Source organism: Thalia democratica, chromosome 7 (assembly GCF_965202585.1).
Source record: "Thalia democratica chromosome 7, ktThaDemo2.hap1.1, whole genome shotgun sequence".
NCBI lineage: Eukaryota > Metazoa > Chordata > Thaliacea > Salpida > Salpidae > Thalia > Thalia democratica.
This window is the reverse complement of record NC_139171.1, coordinates 39,739,106-39,758,196: the sequence shown is the minus strand read 5'-3', so window position 1 is coordinate 39,758,196 and position 19,091 is coordinate 39,739,106. Positions and strand designations below refer to the sequence as shown.

Genomic DNA, 19,091 nt, shown 5'->3' with positions numbered 1-19,091 from the left:
CATATTTATTGAAAATGGTAATGAGTTAGTTATAACATTAAAAAACATGCAACAAATTTTAGGATTTTTTTTTTAATATTTTACACAACTTATTTTTTGAAATGACAGCTATTTGTTCATTAGTTTAAATATTTTGTAACAATCAAGAAGTTAATTATATATTTTATTACAATATTTTATACAAAATTAATGTTACAACTACAAAGTTGCTCCTTGTACTTAATTAAGGTTGGTTATAATTCAAAAGCTTTTAAAGTTTAGTCACATGATACATTTACATAAAATTACAACTAAAAAACCAAACAACTTTTTTTGTTCAACTATTTTATTACAAAGTTAAGCGAAAGGAACAAATCAAATGAACAAGAACTTTTTAAAATATATTTAAAGTTTTTTAATTTTTCAAAAATTAAAACATAATATTATCTTTTTAGGAACATAGAAAGAAAAAAAAATCAGTTATATATATAGTAAACAAATGTCATCATTAAAGCTTTTATACTTTTTTTGTTTTTTTTTGAATGTTTTATATTTGAAAATAAATAAAATAAATATTGAGGGAAAACAAAGATAGAAGCTTCATTGACACTCACAGTATATAATTTAACTATATATTATTACGCACATGACTAAAGTAAGGCTACGCTAAATTATATAAAAACTACAAGCACTTAAGCAAAACTAGCTAGCTCAATCAAGTCACAGTCGCTAATGGACATGAAAACTATGATAAATACTTTTGGTACCCAAACTCTCCATACTATATTAATCAAAGCCAACTAGAAAACTTAACAAACAAGCAAACTTATATTAGTAGTATTACTAGAGTGTACGAATTAATTACAATGATAGTTTTACATTCATATTATTATACCAAGAAAGTTAAAGTTAAGTTTGTTGAGAAAGTTAAAGTTGTCGATCAGCTCAAAAAAAAATTTCATAACTAAAAATAAAAGTGTAATTATATGTACAGCTATAGCAATTTATAATACAATATTTACATTTATTATCTTTGGTAAATTAAATTCATTCATATAAACTTTATAACCGAGATAAAATATTTATACTGTAAACTTACTTTTCAAGAGTACTAAAGTAAATAAGAATTTTAGGTTAAAAAATAAAAGTGACATCCATAGTAAACAAAGTGTACCTTACATAGTAAAGAATACATCAAAAAAAAAAAAAACTCCCAACAAAAAAACTATACAACAAACTATATTTACACCCTCACACCAATATTGTCTCAATAAAATACTTACACTTTTTTCTTACAAACTAGACTAGTTCAATAAACTAGTAGTCGTTATTTAGAATCAGTACTGACACATTCAGTCACGTTGAAGTTCGAATCTGTTTTATTTGTAGAATTTGGTGAACTTTTAGCAGTAGCCGGTATTGAACGAGTTATTGTGATCATGCTGACACCTTTGCTTGTTGTCAGCTGCGTCTTAGGTTCAACCTTCAAATTGGAAACCTGCTGATCACAAACTAGTTTTTTTGAAGGTGGTATTCCGTTTGATTTATCTGGAACAGCTTGGCTTCCAGTTCGTTTCAAATTAATTTCTATATAGAAGTATAATCAAAATCTTTAATTTAAAGTAATATTTTTTTTTCAATTTTAACTAGGCAGAGTGAAAATATACACAATAAATTATGTTTTTAATTTACAACGTACTAAAAATACTTTTTTGTAGTACTTAAACAACTTTTTTCTTAAACTCATGAAAAATAACAAAATAAAATTACAAAAATACCTGTTGTTTGCTTTGGTATTGCAGACTTTATTTGAACCATTTTACTATTTGTAATGGAAACCGGTGCAGAAGCAATCAAGCTGACTGACGACGAACTCTGAGCACTATTGATTTTGTTCAAAATGGTCACTGGTTTCTTCAAATCAGTGGAAGACGTTATAATGGTTGACTTCACATTCATTGGTTGATCTTTGAAAGCTGCAATACATTACAAATTAAAAAGTGTATTTTATTTGTGTGTAAAATTATAAGGAAACGAAAGAAAATTGTTATTTATTTTTGTAGTTAATATGGTAAAGTAAAAGTTGTATATGATGAGAAAACAACAGAAGTTTTTAAGCTGGTTTTTGATAGTAGACTTTTTTCAAAGATATCAAAGTTTAATAACTTTGTTTTTTTTTTGTGAAATTTAAAATATGAAAAATTTACATGTATATTTGTTTAAATACTTAATTAAATATTTGATATTGAACATATTAAAAAAAATTGAATATTTAATGCGACAATAACTTTTTAACCCTAACTTTTAAACGTTTTATTTATATTATTTTTTATTTCTTAATTTTGGCACTTGAACAAAAACTTAAAATGTTTTATTAAAGTACAGCTAGCCGCAAGAAGGAAAAACTAAACCTAAGACTGTATAATTAACCAGCTAATTTCATAACTATAAAATATTGAAAAGTTAAAAACTTATTCAATCTTTTTAGAGTTTCAAATAAAAACTAGCCTGAGTTATAGAAAATTTTTTGTTTAATTGAAAGTTATATTTTTTTGTAGAAGTGTATACTTTACTTATAATAAACCTTTTTATAAAAATCTTAAAGAAACATTTTTTTTAACTGAACATCAAGTTAAACTAAAATTATGTGAATAAGTTAAGTGATTTTTACTCACGGTCTAAATCTAAAAGTATAGTTATCTAAAAATATAAAAAAGAAATAAAATAACTAATAGTTTATTATCACTAAAAAGCTTGGTTAAACTCACTAGCAGTCTTCGCCTTGATTTCATAATTCTCATAGGTTGGGAATGTTTTAACTGCAGTAAGAATGACTGGTTTTTCATCGACTACATCAGTAGGAGTGCTAAGCAAATCTGAGCTTGTGCTTTCTAGAGACTTTTTCTTCATTGCAAAATCGTTCATTATGGCAATAGTAGTATTACCAGTTGATTGCGCAACGCGATTTTCAACTATATAAAACATGTACTCGTCGAAGAGAAGCCTTATCAAGTGAAAGCTTCCGAAGCTGGCTGCAGATCTTAGTGTCAAATCACGAATAGTTAGAGAACTGTTGAAATATACAAGAACATTTAATACTTTAACTAGATCAAATATTTAATTACAATTATAAACCTGGTTATTTCAAAACCTAAAAGTTTGTGGGCATTGTAAAAATATTCATTATTAATAATGAAAAATAGTTAACAAAGTCTACCTTGTTTTATTATAACAGAAATTTAGAATCCTTCACATTATATAAATAAACCATTTATAGCTGACATAGATTAGCAAAGTAAAATTTAAAGGTTTATTTAAAAAAATTAAGCTAAACTTATAGGTTCCAAACCTGTAAAAGCTCCAGTTAAGCAAAAATTTTCGTGCAATTTTTGACACTTGCTCTGGCTCCTTAGCTTTTTGCAGTACTTTGCTTAAAACAACATTTTCAAGCCAGTCTGCCCACTGTTCCAGGGTGCGAGACTGTGCGAGTGCAATTTTGAAATCTTCCTGAATTTCGTTGACCAGTGAAGAATCACACTCTGTTGTCCAAGAAGCTTGGTCCTAAATACAAATGTATAAAAATTTACAAACAAATTTACAAAAACAAAATATTTTAAATAGTAAAAGCGTTTAGAATCTAAATATACTAATAATAAACATTTCTTACTTGTATATTGTTAAAATCAACTCTGTTAAAATCAGTAAGCATCTGGTTCAACTGTTGTACATTGTTAAGCACAGCACGTGCAGCTTGGGCAAGATGGTTGAGAGAAGTGTACCTTCTAAGTGTTTGAGAAAATGCTGAAACTGCTGCAACCTATATAGGTAAGAAAAATTAAAACTTACTCTTGTTACTTAGCTTATGAAATAAAACAAAATATTATTAAGTTGAGTATTTACTTGACAAATACAAACATCATTTGAAAATTACTATTTTCTACAATTATGGTACAAGTAAAGTTTTAGAACATAATAAACTAAAAATAAATGCAACCTATTTCAGTTAAAAAAAGCTAATAAATGTATAAATTTTCTATAATACAAACAACAAAAAACCTTTAAATTAACGAGCTCGTCAGGAACTTGAGTTTGCTTAAGTACAGTACTTAACTGGCCTTCAAGACCTTTTGCGAAATTTCTGATAGCTTGTGTCAGAGCACTTGGTATCGGACGAAGCACGTCAGGAATGAGCACTTCAACGAGACTCTGGTATATCATGTGATCACTTTCTTTTATCCACTTCCGTACTGAAGGCAGCTTGCACATAGACAAAAACTTGTGTTGCGGAAGTTTAACTTCCATTTCTTCGTGCCTAAAAATTACAAATACTTTTTTTTTCATATGTTCAATAAACATGTTTTAGTGTTTGATTAATTTTTTTTGCACACTTACTGAGCGAAATTTGTATGTGCTGGAGAAGAATTATTTGAAGAGCTTGCACTGCTGTTTTCGTGGGGCTTGAACCTCCAAAAAACTTGCCAGATATTCTTAACCTGACTAAATTGTAAATTTACAATAGCGTCAAGGATGTGGGAACAGTGGTCGCGATACAAATCCTCCAAATTTATAAGGTCCTCCTAAAGGCATTACATGAATTATTCCTTTAAAAGCTAATGACGTTGATTTATTTTAATCAAAACATTACTTGAGTAATTCCATCCGGTAAAGGCGCGACAATCTGAATTGGATCGAGATCTGGAAGCGCTTGTTGGGCATCACCAAGATACTGTTGGTGCTCTTGAGCCTGCTGCTCCACTTGCTCAGTTATTGACAAGCCACTGTGATTTCGTACCAGCGATCTGCCTCTACAGTAAATTAAATTTGTTTCAGCTTTACACCTAATGTGTTAGCTTAATTGTAAAATATTTAACTTGAAAATTTAAACATAACTCACTCATTTTCGAAAAAAAGTTTATTAATTAATTTCGTTTAGCGCATCCTCAGAATAATATTTCTAAAAACTATTAATATTATAGTGTAATTTTAGTTATATTCAATGAATTTAAAAGTCTAGCTAAAAATAGTTACATCATAAAGTATAAAAGTCTGTTTAGAAAAATTTTTTAAATAGAATTGAGTTGAACTAAGCTATTTTGAAGTAATTTATAAGACAAAATTGCTAAAACAAAAACATTGTAGTAAAAATTTTTACCTGAAATTAAATTAAATAAAAAGCACATTACAAAATACAACAAAACGAATACTACTGAAAACACGCTATTTATAAAGTTTTAAATTGTAAAAATTTCTTTGTTTGCAAATTTTTGGCTCGCGAGTTCAGCTAGCTTGTTCAGTTTCGCGAGCTAATAAACAAAGATTCTAGAACTGGGAGATGGTAGGTGTTTCTAGCTCGGGATAGAATTTCGAACATATTATCCAGGTAGTTCTCGGCACAAACAGGGTTGTTGAGGAGGTGCTGATGAATAGATGACTGTTCACCCTTAGGCTTCACGTCGTCATTAAAAATAAACCTTTTTAGCTTTTTCGTGACATGCTGCTCTCGACTGACGTGGAAACGTTGAAATGTTCGACCTAAGTAGTCATTTCCGCAACGACATTTAAATATGTATACTTCAGTACTCAAATCATGGGTAGGTGTGGCATCTTTCACAATTCCCTTAAGCGGGCTGTTGGTGTTGTACACAACACGTAGCGAAACGCTGTTATAGGTGGATTTTATAGCTAATGAAGCTTGCTCAGCCAGTCTTATTGAGTTTTCACCCATATAAGGAAGGCGGAGGTAGACTGGACAAGGAAATGGGTCGAAAGAGGGTAAGCGGTTCATTTTGGACTGAGTTGCCTTAATTTCTTCTAGATGACTATTTCAGGGTAACCTAGTGAGAGAAAAATTTTGTAAATGTTGTCAAATTCTAGATCCAAACAGACGGCCGCACAAATTTTAATAGCTCTGTTGGTTATGCATTGTATGATCTTCAATTTTTGTTTGGTGGGACAAAACGAATTCCAGGAAATGTAGTGTGGACTAAAATTTTCTTTTCTGTACCCAGAAGTAAAAAAGGTGTTGTTGCTGTTTCTAGTAATGTTAATGTCTAAGAAGTGAATTTTATCGGAAACTTCTTCTTAAATGGTAAAAACTATGCATTTGTGCATCGTATTTAGCAAAGTAAATAAGTTATTGACATTGTTTTTTGAAATAAAAATAGCAAAAACATCATCGACATACATATAATACACAAGTGGCTTACTGTTATCTAATGAAAGAAGACTATTTTCATAGTAACCGACTAAAATGTTAGCAAGAATAGGGCCTAAAAGACTTCCCATGGCTACACCGTCAATTTGACGAAACATGAGATTATTAAAACTAAATTGTACATTTTTCGTGGTCATACATAGCATATCATTGCAAACAGATCTTGGGAAAGGAGGCGGAAGTAATTCAAATTGTACAACTGATCTAAACAAATTTTTAACACTTCATCAAGCGGAACGATTGTAAACAAACTTTTAATGTCAAACGAGACCTTAAAGTTGTTTGGTTGGGAAAGATATAAGCTTTTAAGTTTATCAACAAAACTAAAAGAATCAGGTACTGTGTGAATTGTGAATTTTTCTAATATTGGTTCTAAAACGGAAATTAAAAAGGTAGATAAATTTGATTGTGGTGATTTAGTCATAGATAAGATGGGTCTAACAAGGAATTTCTTTTTTGTGTTTTTTTGGGAGTCCATATTTTAATATTTAAAATATTTAAGAAATTACAGACCTATTTTTACCAAAGTCGTTGTACCTCATGGAGTTGGTCATGTAAGTAATTTCTTCATGTAGCTGGTTGAGTGGTGAGTTCACTTTAATTCTTATTCCATAATAGTGATACTTAGAATGACCCCTGGAAAATGTAAAAGTTTTTATTATTAACGCTTAAATATTAAAATTTTTGTATTAAACTCTTACTATACTGTTTATAAAGTTACAAAATTTAAATATATAACTATAAGTAAGAGAATTGTGTACGTTTTTGAAAATAACATATCTTTAGAGTTTCTCAATTTATTTAAGAGTTTTAAAACTTATCTTTTTTTGCCTATTTTAGATCAAGATTTTATAAGATAGTTTTTTTAGATCTTAATTGTATCTAAATTATAAGTATTTTTTACCACGCGCATTTTAAATAACTTTAAACTTGGTATTGCTTATTTATTAAACATAATATAATGTCATTAAATTTAGTACAACCTTGTTCCTAGTCTTCTAGTTCTTAATCCTTGAAACATAGATCTGACAAGCTTTCCAAACGATGCAGCATTCACAGGATCAAGATTCTGTTCTTGACAGTGAAGTAAGTAATGATTGTACATTAAAGCTCTTGGTAGAGAGACACCTTCCGAATTTTCAAAATGATCAGTGAGCCACTGAACCGTTTTTGGTTCCCTGCGGAAGTGGCTGACAGACGGTTGCTGCTGATGCCTTACGTTGTGATAGGGTCGGCAGAACGGTACTGCTACTTTTTCATTTACGCCACTAGGATCATTCTGTATTATGTACGTGCTGCCCTCAGGTGTTTTAATAATTTGCCCAGGCGGCATTCTAAAAGTGGTTGGCGATGAAGAGTTGGCTTGATTGTTGTTTGCTGACAACTGTTGAAGGGCATTGCTATGATATTCCACCATAGAATTGTCTGAATGAGCCAACGATCCCTGCAATAAAATAAATGGTAATGCATACTAGTAAACAATACAACATTACTACAAATTATTCCGAGTTACGTTTAATTATGATAACAGATTTTAACTTGGAAATTTAAATGCTTACATGATCGTTAATCAAATAGGTTGAGTTATTGTTAACAGTTGAAGAAGCATTGTTATTTTGCAAGTGCTGGCCAATCTGACTGAGTTGAATCTGATTCAATGTACTATCATTATAAGTCTGGAAATTGTTGTGAGCAGCCCTAAAATTTGACATGTGTTAAAAGCTAGGTATTAAACAAATATTGTTATTGTTACTGTATTTTAAAATGTACAGTTTAATATTACATGTATTAAATTATATTTAAATAATCAAAAAAAGTATAAGTCAAAATGTTATATATAACAAAGTATCTGAAAACATAATGAATATAAACGAACGATGAACTGTTGAACATGTTGTTATCATTTTGAGTAGATGATCCAAACTTGTGTTGTTGTGAATTGTTTGGAAATATTTGCTGTTTTATATTTTTTGTGAGTTAATTACATAACACATAGAAAGATAGTAAAAATTCACTGGAAAATAATTACTGCATGTAATTAAAAATCAATTCATTTAGAATAAGCTAACTTGTTGTTGAGTGGTAGACAATCCATTAACTAACGAAATTGACCTACTGTTACCTCCGTTGTTGTTTTCGTTTGAAGTTCCGCTGAGTGGGATCTAAATTTATAACATTTACAGATAAAAGTTAAACTTTTATTATTTAATACTTTTTGTTTGTACCGTATATTGAATCGACAATTTTCTGTTAGTACTTATTAAAGGTAGTACATGGGTCGGCAGGCATTTGGTGGTCAGGGTCATATTTCGAAAGTAAAAATATTTGCCGGCAGCAGTTGTAGTATAAGTAGTCTAAAAATATCTAGTGTAAATTTCAAATTTTTAGTAATTTGTACCTATGACTTTTTTACTCTTCATTCTTAACCCATGAACATTTAGAGCGAGTTTCAAATATAGTCCGGTAGTTGCAGCTTGCCGACCCTTGGCGTAGTATAAATATTTTGTTAAATGAACTTTAAAAGAAAACCATATATTATGAATAACATTTGAGAAGAAATTTTGTAACGACTATTTAAATTGTCAAAATACTGAAACAAGTTTTGATGAAAAAACAAATGTTAAAGCAACGTTTGTAAAATAGGCTTTATGTTTCACTCTTAAGTAAAACTACTTTGCTGGGTTTCCCTATTTTTTGCAAAAAAACAATTATATCCTGAGCCAGCTTGAGTTGAAATTTTTATTGTTTTCAAAGCTTATCTGTGCTTTTCTAGCACACTTTGCAGTTGCGATAAAAAGCTAAGTATCAAAAATTTGTTGAAGTGTACCTAATTCAACTAAATCAAATACCCAAGTTTTTTATAGCTGAATTTTTAGAGTGTTTTATCAAGCATTTTTTTGTAAAATTTTATAGCTGCACTAGTGGTTTATAACATATTTGAGTTATTTTTTAACTGTAACATCAACATAATTTGACATCTTTTTTAAGTTTTTTTAATAATTTAAATCCATTTGAAATTTGAGAAAAATTCTGATAGAAATTTAACTTACTTTTGTTTGTAGAAATAACTTTTAAAATATTTTCATAAATGAAAGCTTGTAAACTTTTTAATATAAACTACAGTAAAAAAAATGCAAAAAATATACTTAAAAACACTTTAAAACAACTTAACTATACTTATAAACTATACTATATAAACTTTATAATATATATAAAACTATACTTGAAAACTTTACTTATAAATACTTATAAGCATAAAAATTATTAAAAATTACTGAGTGTAGTTCGCGTCATTTAAGTTCATATGTTATGTAAATCCTGAAATCTAAATAGTGCAACTAAAATTATTTAATTTAAGTGATTTTGTCTTAGTCAAATGAATCTAAAAGTAAACTAAATTAAACGTTGAATCTAAATTATAAAAACCATAAGTTTTAAACTTCTAAAAATATAAAACACATTATCAAAGCTTAAAGGTAAACTACATTGAGGTACAACATAACATAATATTTATTTATCAGCTGTCTACATTATAATTTTTTAAACTATTGTAAAATATTATGTTGTACTACTACTTATTTTAGCATAAAAAACGAACTCTCTTGACGTTGACACTTATTGGGTTTGTCATACTGATAGTTCTTCTGTTTAAACTGATCATTTGACTACCCTAAAGTTTTTTTTTTGTAAAAAAAAAAGTTTTTTTTTTGTTTATAAAAATAAAACACCTACTTACCTGTGTATTTATAGTCCTTATAGTAGCTTCACCTGGTTGCTTTATTTGACCTATAAACAAAACCAAGTAATAAAATAATGTCAAACAAACCATATATTAAACATTGTTTTTAATAAATTTTTTTTAATAATAATTAATAAACATATTAGCTAATAACACATCAAATAGCTTATTAAGGGCACGGGGGGTAAACACCTTTTTTTGAACTACAAAATAACATATTTTCTATTTAAAATCAATATAATTTATTAACTTTAATTCCCATTATATCGAAAAATATTAAACTACTTGATGTTTTTTAAAGCTACAACATGTGTTTGGTAGCAAAAAAAATTGTAAACGACAAGATGGACTCCCTAACACCTTAATATTTATTGATACTTATTGTAATTTGGTAGTGTAAAAAGTGTATTAAACTATATGTAACTTATTACATAATATGATATTATTTTCTTTATAAAATTATGAGTATATGATTACTGAATTAATTATTATTTATACTAAGATTTTTTTTAGTTTAAGCTGATATAAGTCAATTTTATAACACTCATTTTCTATACTAAAAAAAGTTTTTGTATTTTTCTACATTTTTACAAACTTATAGCATTTTGAGCCAAACATTCACATATACTTTTAATCAGTTTAAATTTTTACTTATCATAAGTATAGTTTAAATTTATCATATTAAGAGCATGGGGGGGTAAACACCTTTTTTTTTAATTTGATCTTATTTTATATAGTTTTTACTAAGCTACAAAATACTTTTTACAGATTTAAAAAATTCAAAATAATTTGAGATATAGCCGGTCAAAGTCGGAGGTTACAATAGGTTCCTTATGGGAGGTGCAAACTAAAACGACAAAAATAGACTACTTCACTAAAAATCTATCTTCTCCTGCGTTTTTTGAGATAACTACCTCAAACTCTAGGAAATGTTCCTTGATATATTTAGAAAACTCTATCGGAAAGAATATAGAAAAAATAAAAATTTTATATAATAAACAAACAAAAAAAGTTTTTTTTTTGTTTATTTGTTAAAAAAATTTTGTTTTTTAATTTTTTATAATCTAGTTCCAACAGAACTTTTTAAATATTACAAGGAACATTTCCTGAAAATTTGAGGTAGTTATCTCAAAAAACGTAGGAAGAGATAGATTTTTAGTGATTTCTAGTTAATTGCCGTTTTAGTTTGTGCCTCTCAAAAGGGTCCTATTGTTGCCTCCGACTTTGACCTGCTATATCTCAAGAGGTATTTTGAATTTTTTAAATCTGTAAAAAGCATATTGTAGCTTAGTAAAAACTATATAAAATAAGATCAAATTTCAAAAAAAAAGCGTTTACCCTTAATATGATAAATTTAAACTATACTTATGATAAGTAAAAATTTAAACTGATTAAAAGTATATGTGAATGTTTGGCTCAAAATGCTATAAGTTTGTGAAAATATAGAAAATACAAAAACTTTTTTTAGTATAGAAAATGAGTTTTATAAAATCAACTTAAATCAGCTTAAACTAAAAAAAAATATTAGTATAAATAATAACTATTTTTAGTAATCATATCTCATAACTTTATAAAGAAAATAAATATTATCATATTATGTAACAAGTTACATATAGTTTAATACGCTTTTTACACTACCAAATTACAATAAGTATCAATAAATATTAAGGCGTTAGGGAGTCCATCTTGTCTTTTACAATTTTTTTTTTGCTACCAAACACATGTTGTAGCTTTAAAAAACTTCAAGTAGTTTAATATTTTTCGATACAAAGGGAATTAAAGTTGGTAAATTATATAGGTTTTAAATAGAAAATGCTAACTTAAAAGACTAGTTTTTTAACTTCCCTCCAAACTTTTACCTAAAAATATTATTGTGCTTAGTTTATATACAAAATGCCAAAGCATACTTAAGGCTATAGCATCTTGTAGCTTAATAAAAACTATTTAAAACAAGATCTAATTGTAAGTGTTTTATCCCCCCCTCTATGCACATAGACACTAATTTTATACTCTTTATTATGTTAAAGCTTATAAAAACAAACTTTAAAACTAAAAAAAATATTTTTAATTTATATTACAAAAACAGTAAAACAAGAACCTGATGAAGTTTTAGAGGATATCACACTGATAAATCTTGGCGCCTGAGAACTGCCTGCTGAGTTGGCAGGTTGAGATTGAGAGTTGTTTGCAGCTGGAACACTTGAGTGTTGCATCTTCTATATGGTTTTTGCAAATGAGATAAGAAACTTGATTCAGCTGTGAAAAAAGGTATCAATAAATATCATACAAACTTAACTTGTAAAAAATATTGTAGATGGAAAAACTTTACTACCACAATTCAATTAAGAAACATTTATGTGTGCTAAGTAAGTCAAGCCCAAACTTAAAAATAGTTTTAAAATAAGTTACTTATAAATAATTTGTTTTGTGAAATTTCTTCTTCAAAAATCAAAACTTTTATTATTTTTTATAAAGAGGAAGTGTAATTATCACTTGTAAGTTATATTCTTTCAAAAAATATATATTATAACTACTTTAATTTATCAATATCTAAAACATCACATGAGTTCTTAAAAACAATTTTGAGGTTTGGTTCATTTTTATTTATTAAAAAGTGAAAGGGTAACTAAAAAATTACTAATCCCACAATATATTTTGAATTTAAACAACTGTTAGTTTAACAGATTCCCTTTGTATCGAAAAATTTAAGGCATTCAAGGTCCAACATATTTTTGTTATTGCATATAAAAGCTAAAATTTTGTATTATAAGGTACTTTTCACTGTATAATAAAATTTAAGTTAACTTTTGAGATAAAGAAAATTGTGTAAAATTTTTCTGATAAAAAACGTATGGAGGAGAAAATTTTCATAGCCAATTTGCTCGGAAATTTGAAAAAACCCAATTTTTTCATTTTTTTTTTTAATCAATTTATTTTTAATCTTTATGAACTGTTTATTACAGTAAAAATAAATCCTAATGTAAGAGAAAAAAAATTACTAAAACAGGGTCACCACTTTATTAATCAAAAAACTGTCATGAGTCATCCTTAGATTTTTCAAATCCTTAAACTATAACTAATAAATCAAACTTTTCTAAAATGATTAAAATCAAGTTCTTCACTAACTTTGTTTACTAAAGAAAAAATATTAAATCCACATCAACAAAATCTTATTTAAAATCTATAAAAAACTTGCCCAGAAATTTTATAAAAACTTAAAACTAACCAGAGTGTTCTATAAAAAAAAAATTCTTGAGTCACTATGAGTTTTTTTTTTAATCAAAATACCCTGAGTTATCCTGAGATTTTCAAAAATATTTAAATATTTGATTTATCCTGAGTGTTATGAGTGTGACAACCCTGCTAAAATAATTATTTTTTTATATTTTAAACCAAGAAAATAAAACAAACCTACAAAACAATTATTTATTATGAAGTTATATAAGCAAAAAATAATCTGAGAAAGTTGGAGAAATATTGCTTTTTTTTTTTATTAACTACTACTTACTAATACAGTAGACTACCGCTTAAGTACGCAAATTGAACCCAACCAAAAAGTCCGTACTTAGCACGGGTAGTGCGTACTTTTTGACGACATAGTATAATATGAAATTTAGTTATTTGTTTTCTTTTTTACAACTAGCCACCAAATAATTAAGCCAAATAAACAAGTCTTTTTATTTTAAATAACATTTAATACATAATTTTAATCTGCGAATTTTTTAAATAGATTTTAAAATGCTCTATTTTTTCTATAAAAAGTTCCTACATAATTAAAACATACTTTTATTATAGAAAGTCAATGTCAGTCAATGATATAAAAAAGAATATTAAGCCATATTTTCCATATTTTGTTTTGTTAGAGAGAAAGTACCAAACTACATTGTGTTTACCAAACATTTTCAAAACATCAATGTGTGTACATTTAAATTAAATTATGACTTAACTATGTTGTATTTATAGGTTTTTTTTAACTTTGTCATCTAGATTTATTTATTTTATAGCATTACAGCTCAAATATCATTATACTTTTCACTTTTCTGCAACCACTACATAAGTATTTAGTTTATTAACATTTAATAACATGACTGTCACAATCAAATGTCAATTATTGAGGTTATTTGTTTATTTAAATTTGGTATAAATGTATAAAAAATTTAGAATTTTTTTTGTTTTTCTTGATAAGTGCGTACTTAAGGCGGGGTGCGTACCAAAAAAAGTGCGTACTTAAGCGGTAGTGTACTGTAATTAAATATTTTTGATTAAATAGATTTTTTGCTCAAGGATCATATTGAACTTTCCTATTTTGTACCTTCTTTACGCACAAACTAATTTGAATTTTACAAAACTGTCAATAGCAACTTCTAGCTGATTTAAAGATGTTTAAAATAAGATCAACATGTAAAAAAGTACTTTGTCCCCCATGGCCTTTCTATAAAAAAACTATTTATTTAGTTGAAATTTTTTTCTAAAAATCAAATTTGAGTTATTTGTGATTTTTCATAGTTGTTAAATTAAAAGTAAGATGTATTGTAATATGAAATATAAAAATAAAAGCAATAATAAGACAGGATTTTATTCTACTGTATGTGTACTAGTTTTAAGCCATAGAAGATAAAACAAGTTCTTTTAAATTTTGTTCAAACTTTTGTACTAATATGTAAACTTTACTATTAGCTGCTTTTTAGCATGTTTGAAACTTTAAATATCTTAAGAGATACAAGCAATCAAACTTTAAAAGATTCATAGGTTTCTTTTGGAATGCTTATTAGTTAACATATATTGTATCTTATATTAGCAATAATTTTACAGTTACTTCTAATACTGAAATGTGCCATTTATTTTTTTTTGCAGTCGCTACATAACTACATATTTGAAAAAAAACGTAATAACATTTGAGTTATTTTAAATTAGTCCGCAACCCCATAAAATCATCACATGTTGTTCCTTCTGAATATATCGAAATTTAATTAAAATATACATGTTTTATAAAAATTATCTTATATTATATACTTAATGCTCTCAAATAAAAAAATGTTTGTTTTTGTGATAAAAAAAAAGTAGTACACCCCTTGTAAAGCCTAAACTAAATTTAAAATACACTTTACAGATAAACATAGAACAGAGGTCAGCAAATTAAGGTCTGCAGTCTGTGCTAAAAGTTAAGTTTTAAAAAATAACATAAAGCAACTGCTAGCTAACCTTCCACTAGATGACTTTTGCAAAAAAAATGTTATTTAATGAATACCATTATGTACTAAAACTCATACTAAAAGCAAATTCTAAGTATTTGTTATTAAAAGCTTAATATAATTTGATTTGCAGAAGATGGTGGGATGTATCGGCTGTACATTTCCCCTAACCTATAGCCTTTTAGTTATTCTTATGTTTCATCTTATCGAAATTAAAGAAAAAAATTAAAGCATTTAAATAAAGCAACTTATAAATCTTCACAGTTATTTAAAAATTGCTTTTATGATATGAAAGAAATATAAACTAAAAATTATACGGATATATAAAACAGAAAAAATTACCATTTTGTGCAGATATAGTAGTCATTAATAACTTTTACAAAAACTATAAAAGGTGTTACAAATAATCTGCAAAATTATTTTGTTAGGAAACAATGAAAGCTTTTGTACCACAAATTTAAACTCAAATTTTATCAAGCAAAAAAATACTCTTTTTTCATGGTTGCCACTCTTTGATTCAAAAAGAATTATCCTGAGTGACCTTAAACTATCATGAGCCACCCTGTAATTTTTAATTCTAAAATAAAAAACTTATAAGTATAAGTAAAAACAATTTTTTTGGGCAAAATTTGTTAAAAAATAACAAAATATTGAATTTTACTAAATCAACTAAATCTCATTCTAGATCTATAAAAAAAACTAGCCTGAGATTTTCAAAAATTATAAAACTATCCTGAGTTTTTTATAAGATAAACAAAATATACTGAGTAAAGTCTGATTTTTCTAAAACTTTTCAAATTGTTGTGAATCATCCTGAGCTTTTAAAAAATTTTATTCTATTTTGAGTATACTGAGTGAGTGGCAACCCTGTTTATTATATACCATTAGAACTTTGTTTTACTAAAAACAACAATAAAAATAGTGTAACAGAACTAAACAAATATTTAAAGCAGGTATGCATAACAGAAAAATTATCTAAAATTTAAAAAAAATTATAAATTGTATAATATACATGGAGAATTGTGTAATGTGTATGTTATTTTAGTGCACATTTATTTACACTTGTTTTTGTTTAAAATTGTTAATTGTTAAACAATATTTTAAATAAAATAAGGATCTGTCCTTTAATCTGAGTATATTAAAAATTTAATATACTCAAATCCTCTAATTAAGGCCATAAGGGAGTAAATTACTTTTTTCAACTTGACTTTAATTTGTAGAGTTTTAACTAACCTACAAGTTGATTTGTAAAACTTTTTAATATTCAAACTATTTTTTGATATACAGCTGGTTAAAGTCAGACACTACAATAGGTTCCTTTTGAGAGCAGAAAACAAAAACAGTGAATAAATAAAAACAGAGTGGCCACTGGTTTTTGAAAAATTTCTTCCAGGTTTTTGAAAGTACATGTTTTTGGGTCAATTTTCAGTTTAAAGTTAAGTTTAAGGTTAAAAACTGTGTTGAAAAGTATAACAACATTGACAAGATACTGTAAAGCTACTTTAAATGTGTTTAAAAAAAATCAATGATGACAAAACATTTTATCTTTATGATTGACTTTTTGTGTCAAATCAAAATTTAACTATTTAAAATGTAAAAATTATCAAAAATTCAGTTTTTTCCTGGTTTTTTAATCATAAATGTTCAAAATTTTGTTTTTTTCTTATTTCTAAATTTCCTGATTTTTCAAGTTTTTTTAGCCTGAAATGTCAAACTCCAGGTTTTTTCAGGATTTGAGGTTTTGCGGCCACCCTGTAAAAATTACTAAAAATATACCTTCTCCTACACTTCTTGGGATAAATACCTCAAATTTTCAGGAAATTTTCCTTGTAGTATTTTTAAAAACTTGTAGTTACTATTTTTTTTGTTTGAAAAAAAATTAATAAAAAAAAAAAATCTTTTTGTTTATCTCTGAAAAAAAAAATTTAATTTGAAAATTAAATTATGACAAATTTCAAATATTGCAAGAAACATTTCTTTAAATTTGAGGTATTTATCTCAAAAAATATATGACAAGATAGATTTTTAGTAAATCAGTCTTTTTTTGCATCTCATAAAAAACCTATTAAACACAATAACTTTGATTGCTTACATCTCAATAGTTACCATTTGAAATTAAAAAAACTTAAAGTTTTAACTGGTGGCTTTGTTATTTATGTAAAAAATAAAACTTAAAAAGTTCTCCCCCCTCTATGCCCTTAAAAAAAGTAGATAGGACCTTATGTCCAATTTTTATAGTTTTGCTCTTGTAAGAGATCATTAAATAATGAAACAATAAAATGTTAAGGATTAAATGAGAAGACTAAACCAAAAATTAATAACACAATCATAAAAATTTTAAATCCTAGCCTATACCATAGTAAAAACAAAAAAAAGTTACAAAAGAAAACATTAAGAATTTTTAGTTTAAATAGAAATTGGAAAAAAAAATTAAGTTGTATTATGGTTAATGAATTTTTACTTAAATTGAAATGGTATGTTTAGCTTTAAGTGAGCACTTAGGTTTTAGAACTATTTACTGTAAAAAACTTAAAAAACCAAGACTAAACAGAAAACACTATACTATGCAGGTATCTTCTTTGAAATAAGCTTTATTCACTAAAGCACTAATGTAGTGTAATTTAAACTATTGTATTTTAATTTCAAATCAAAACATACATTGCTTTTTTTTTTTTTTTAATAATTAAACAATGCCAGTTTAAATAAAAATAACCTCACTAGTTTACTGTAAAAGTTTCAAGGCTTAACTTTCTTAGTTTTAGATAAATTCAAATAAAGAAAAATTAATAATCTTAAGTTGAATTTATAACTTAATTTATTAAGAACTAAAACTATAATTTTGTAACTTTAAGATTATAGCTCTTTTTAAGTCTAAGTATGCAGGAATTTGGTTTTATATATTATAGCTTTTATTGACCAATAAATCAAAAAATGCAAATAAATGATTGTCAGTTATGCCTCATAAGATTTAAATTATTTACAAAAATAAAATAACTAAAATCTATAGTCCTAACCCTTGAAACAAAAAATTCTAAATGTATAAAAATGTTTATTGGTACAAAAAACTTTAGATAAAAGATAATTTTAAAATAATACATTTTTAGATCAATAACAACTTATAACTTTTTTTTATTTTTGTTGTGTGACTATAGTTAACTTAACTTTCTTGTTTAAATTTTACACTAATTGATGATATATAATTTTGTAGTTATAGTTGAACTAAGTGTGTAAGAAAGAAAGAGAAATGTCAATGCTCAAAACTACGGCCAATGAATTGGTGTGGAGAAGGAAAAGTTGCACACCATTTCTTTGTAACTTGTAAATAAAAAAATTTATTATATATATACATTTAAAAAAAAATTATTTAAGTAATATAATTTGGGTAAATTTTTATTTCATGTAATACACTATTAATACACACTTTTACATTTAACCATAAGGAAAATTGCAAACAAACAATATTTAAGAAATAAAAAGCATTATATAACAAATTGTAAATGTAAAATAAATACTTTATTAAAAATAAATAGCAAACATTTCTAACCTTGTTGCTGTGTTGTCTCCAGGAAAGGTTTCTATGGCTTTAGTGTTGTGAAGGCAACTATTACCAACGAAACGACTAAATATTCATCCGCGAAACTGTTGTTTGAAATTCAAAACTTTGGAACTACTTTTTCTAAGATAGAAAAGTAAAGCAATAATAAGCGAATAAAATTAAACTATTTATCTAGTTTAATTTCTTTTAACTTACTTGAAACTAACTTTTTTTTTAATCTAAATATAAAATAGTCTTACCAGGGAATAATTTAGTTAAAATAATAAAACGAGTAGAATTGAAAAGTAAATACTTTAAAAAAAATATATGTAATCAAAGACTACGGCATAAATTAATTTTAATTAGCTTTTTAGCTTTCTTTCTATGGAATATAATTATAAAAATCCTACATGTTCAACTTCAAGCAGTTAT

General features: G+C 26.4%; 1 protein-coding gene across 3 annotated transcripts; it reads right to left on the bottom strand.

Moving 5' to 3' along the window:
• Positions 1 to 320: 320 nt before the first annotated feature.
• Positions 321 to 18,712, bottom strand: LOC145840975 (DNA-binding protein RFX2-like). Of its 3 annotated transcripts, none has more exons than XM_082948332.1 (17): positions 18,669 to 18,712; positions 12,031 to 12,188; positions 9,930 to 9,979; positions 9,792 to 9,863; positions 8,263 to 8,355; positions 8,070 to 8,149; positions 7,753 to 7,891; positions 7,177 to 7,637; positions 6,707 to 6,829; positions 4,625 to 4,784; positions 4,372 to 4,556; positions 4,036 to 4,291; positions 3,647 to 3,796; positions 3,329 to 3,540; positions 2,748 to 3,049; positions 1,758 to 1,955; positions 321 to 1,566 (listed from the first exon to the last, which is right to left on the bottom strand). In XM_082948332.1, the coding sequence occupies exons 2-17, from the start codon at positions 12,143 to 12,145 to the stop codon at positions 1,307 to 1,309; spliced, it is 2,856 nt and encodes a 951-aa protein (XP_082804458.1). In that variant the 5' UTR covers positions 12,146 to 12,188; positions 18,669 to 18,712; the 3' UTR covers positions 321 to 1,306. The 3 variants fall into 3 exon arrangements, with proteins under 3 accessions (XP_082804458.1, XP_082804459.1, XP_082804461.1); XM_082948333.1 differs by lacking the exon at positions 18,669 to 18,712 and adding an exon at positions 15,467 to 15,519; XM_082948335.1 differs by lacking the exon at positions 9,792 to 9,863.
• Positions 18,713 to 19,091: the final 379 nt, after the last annotated feature.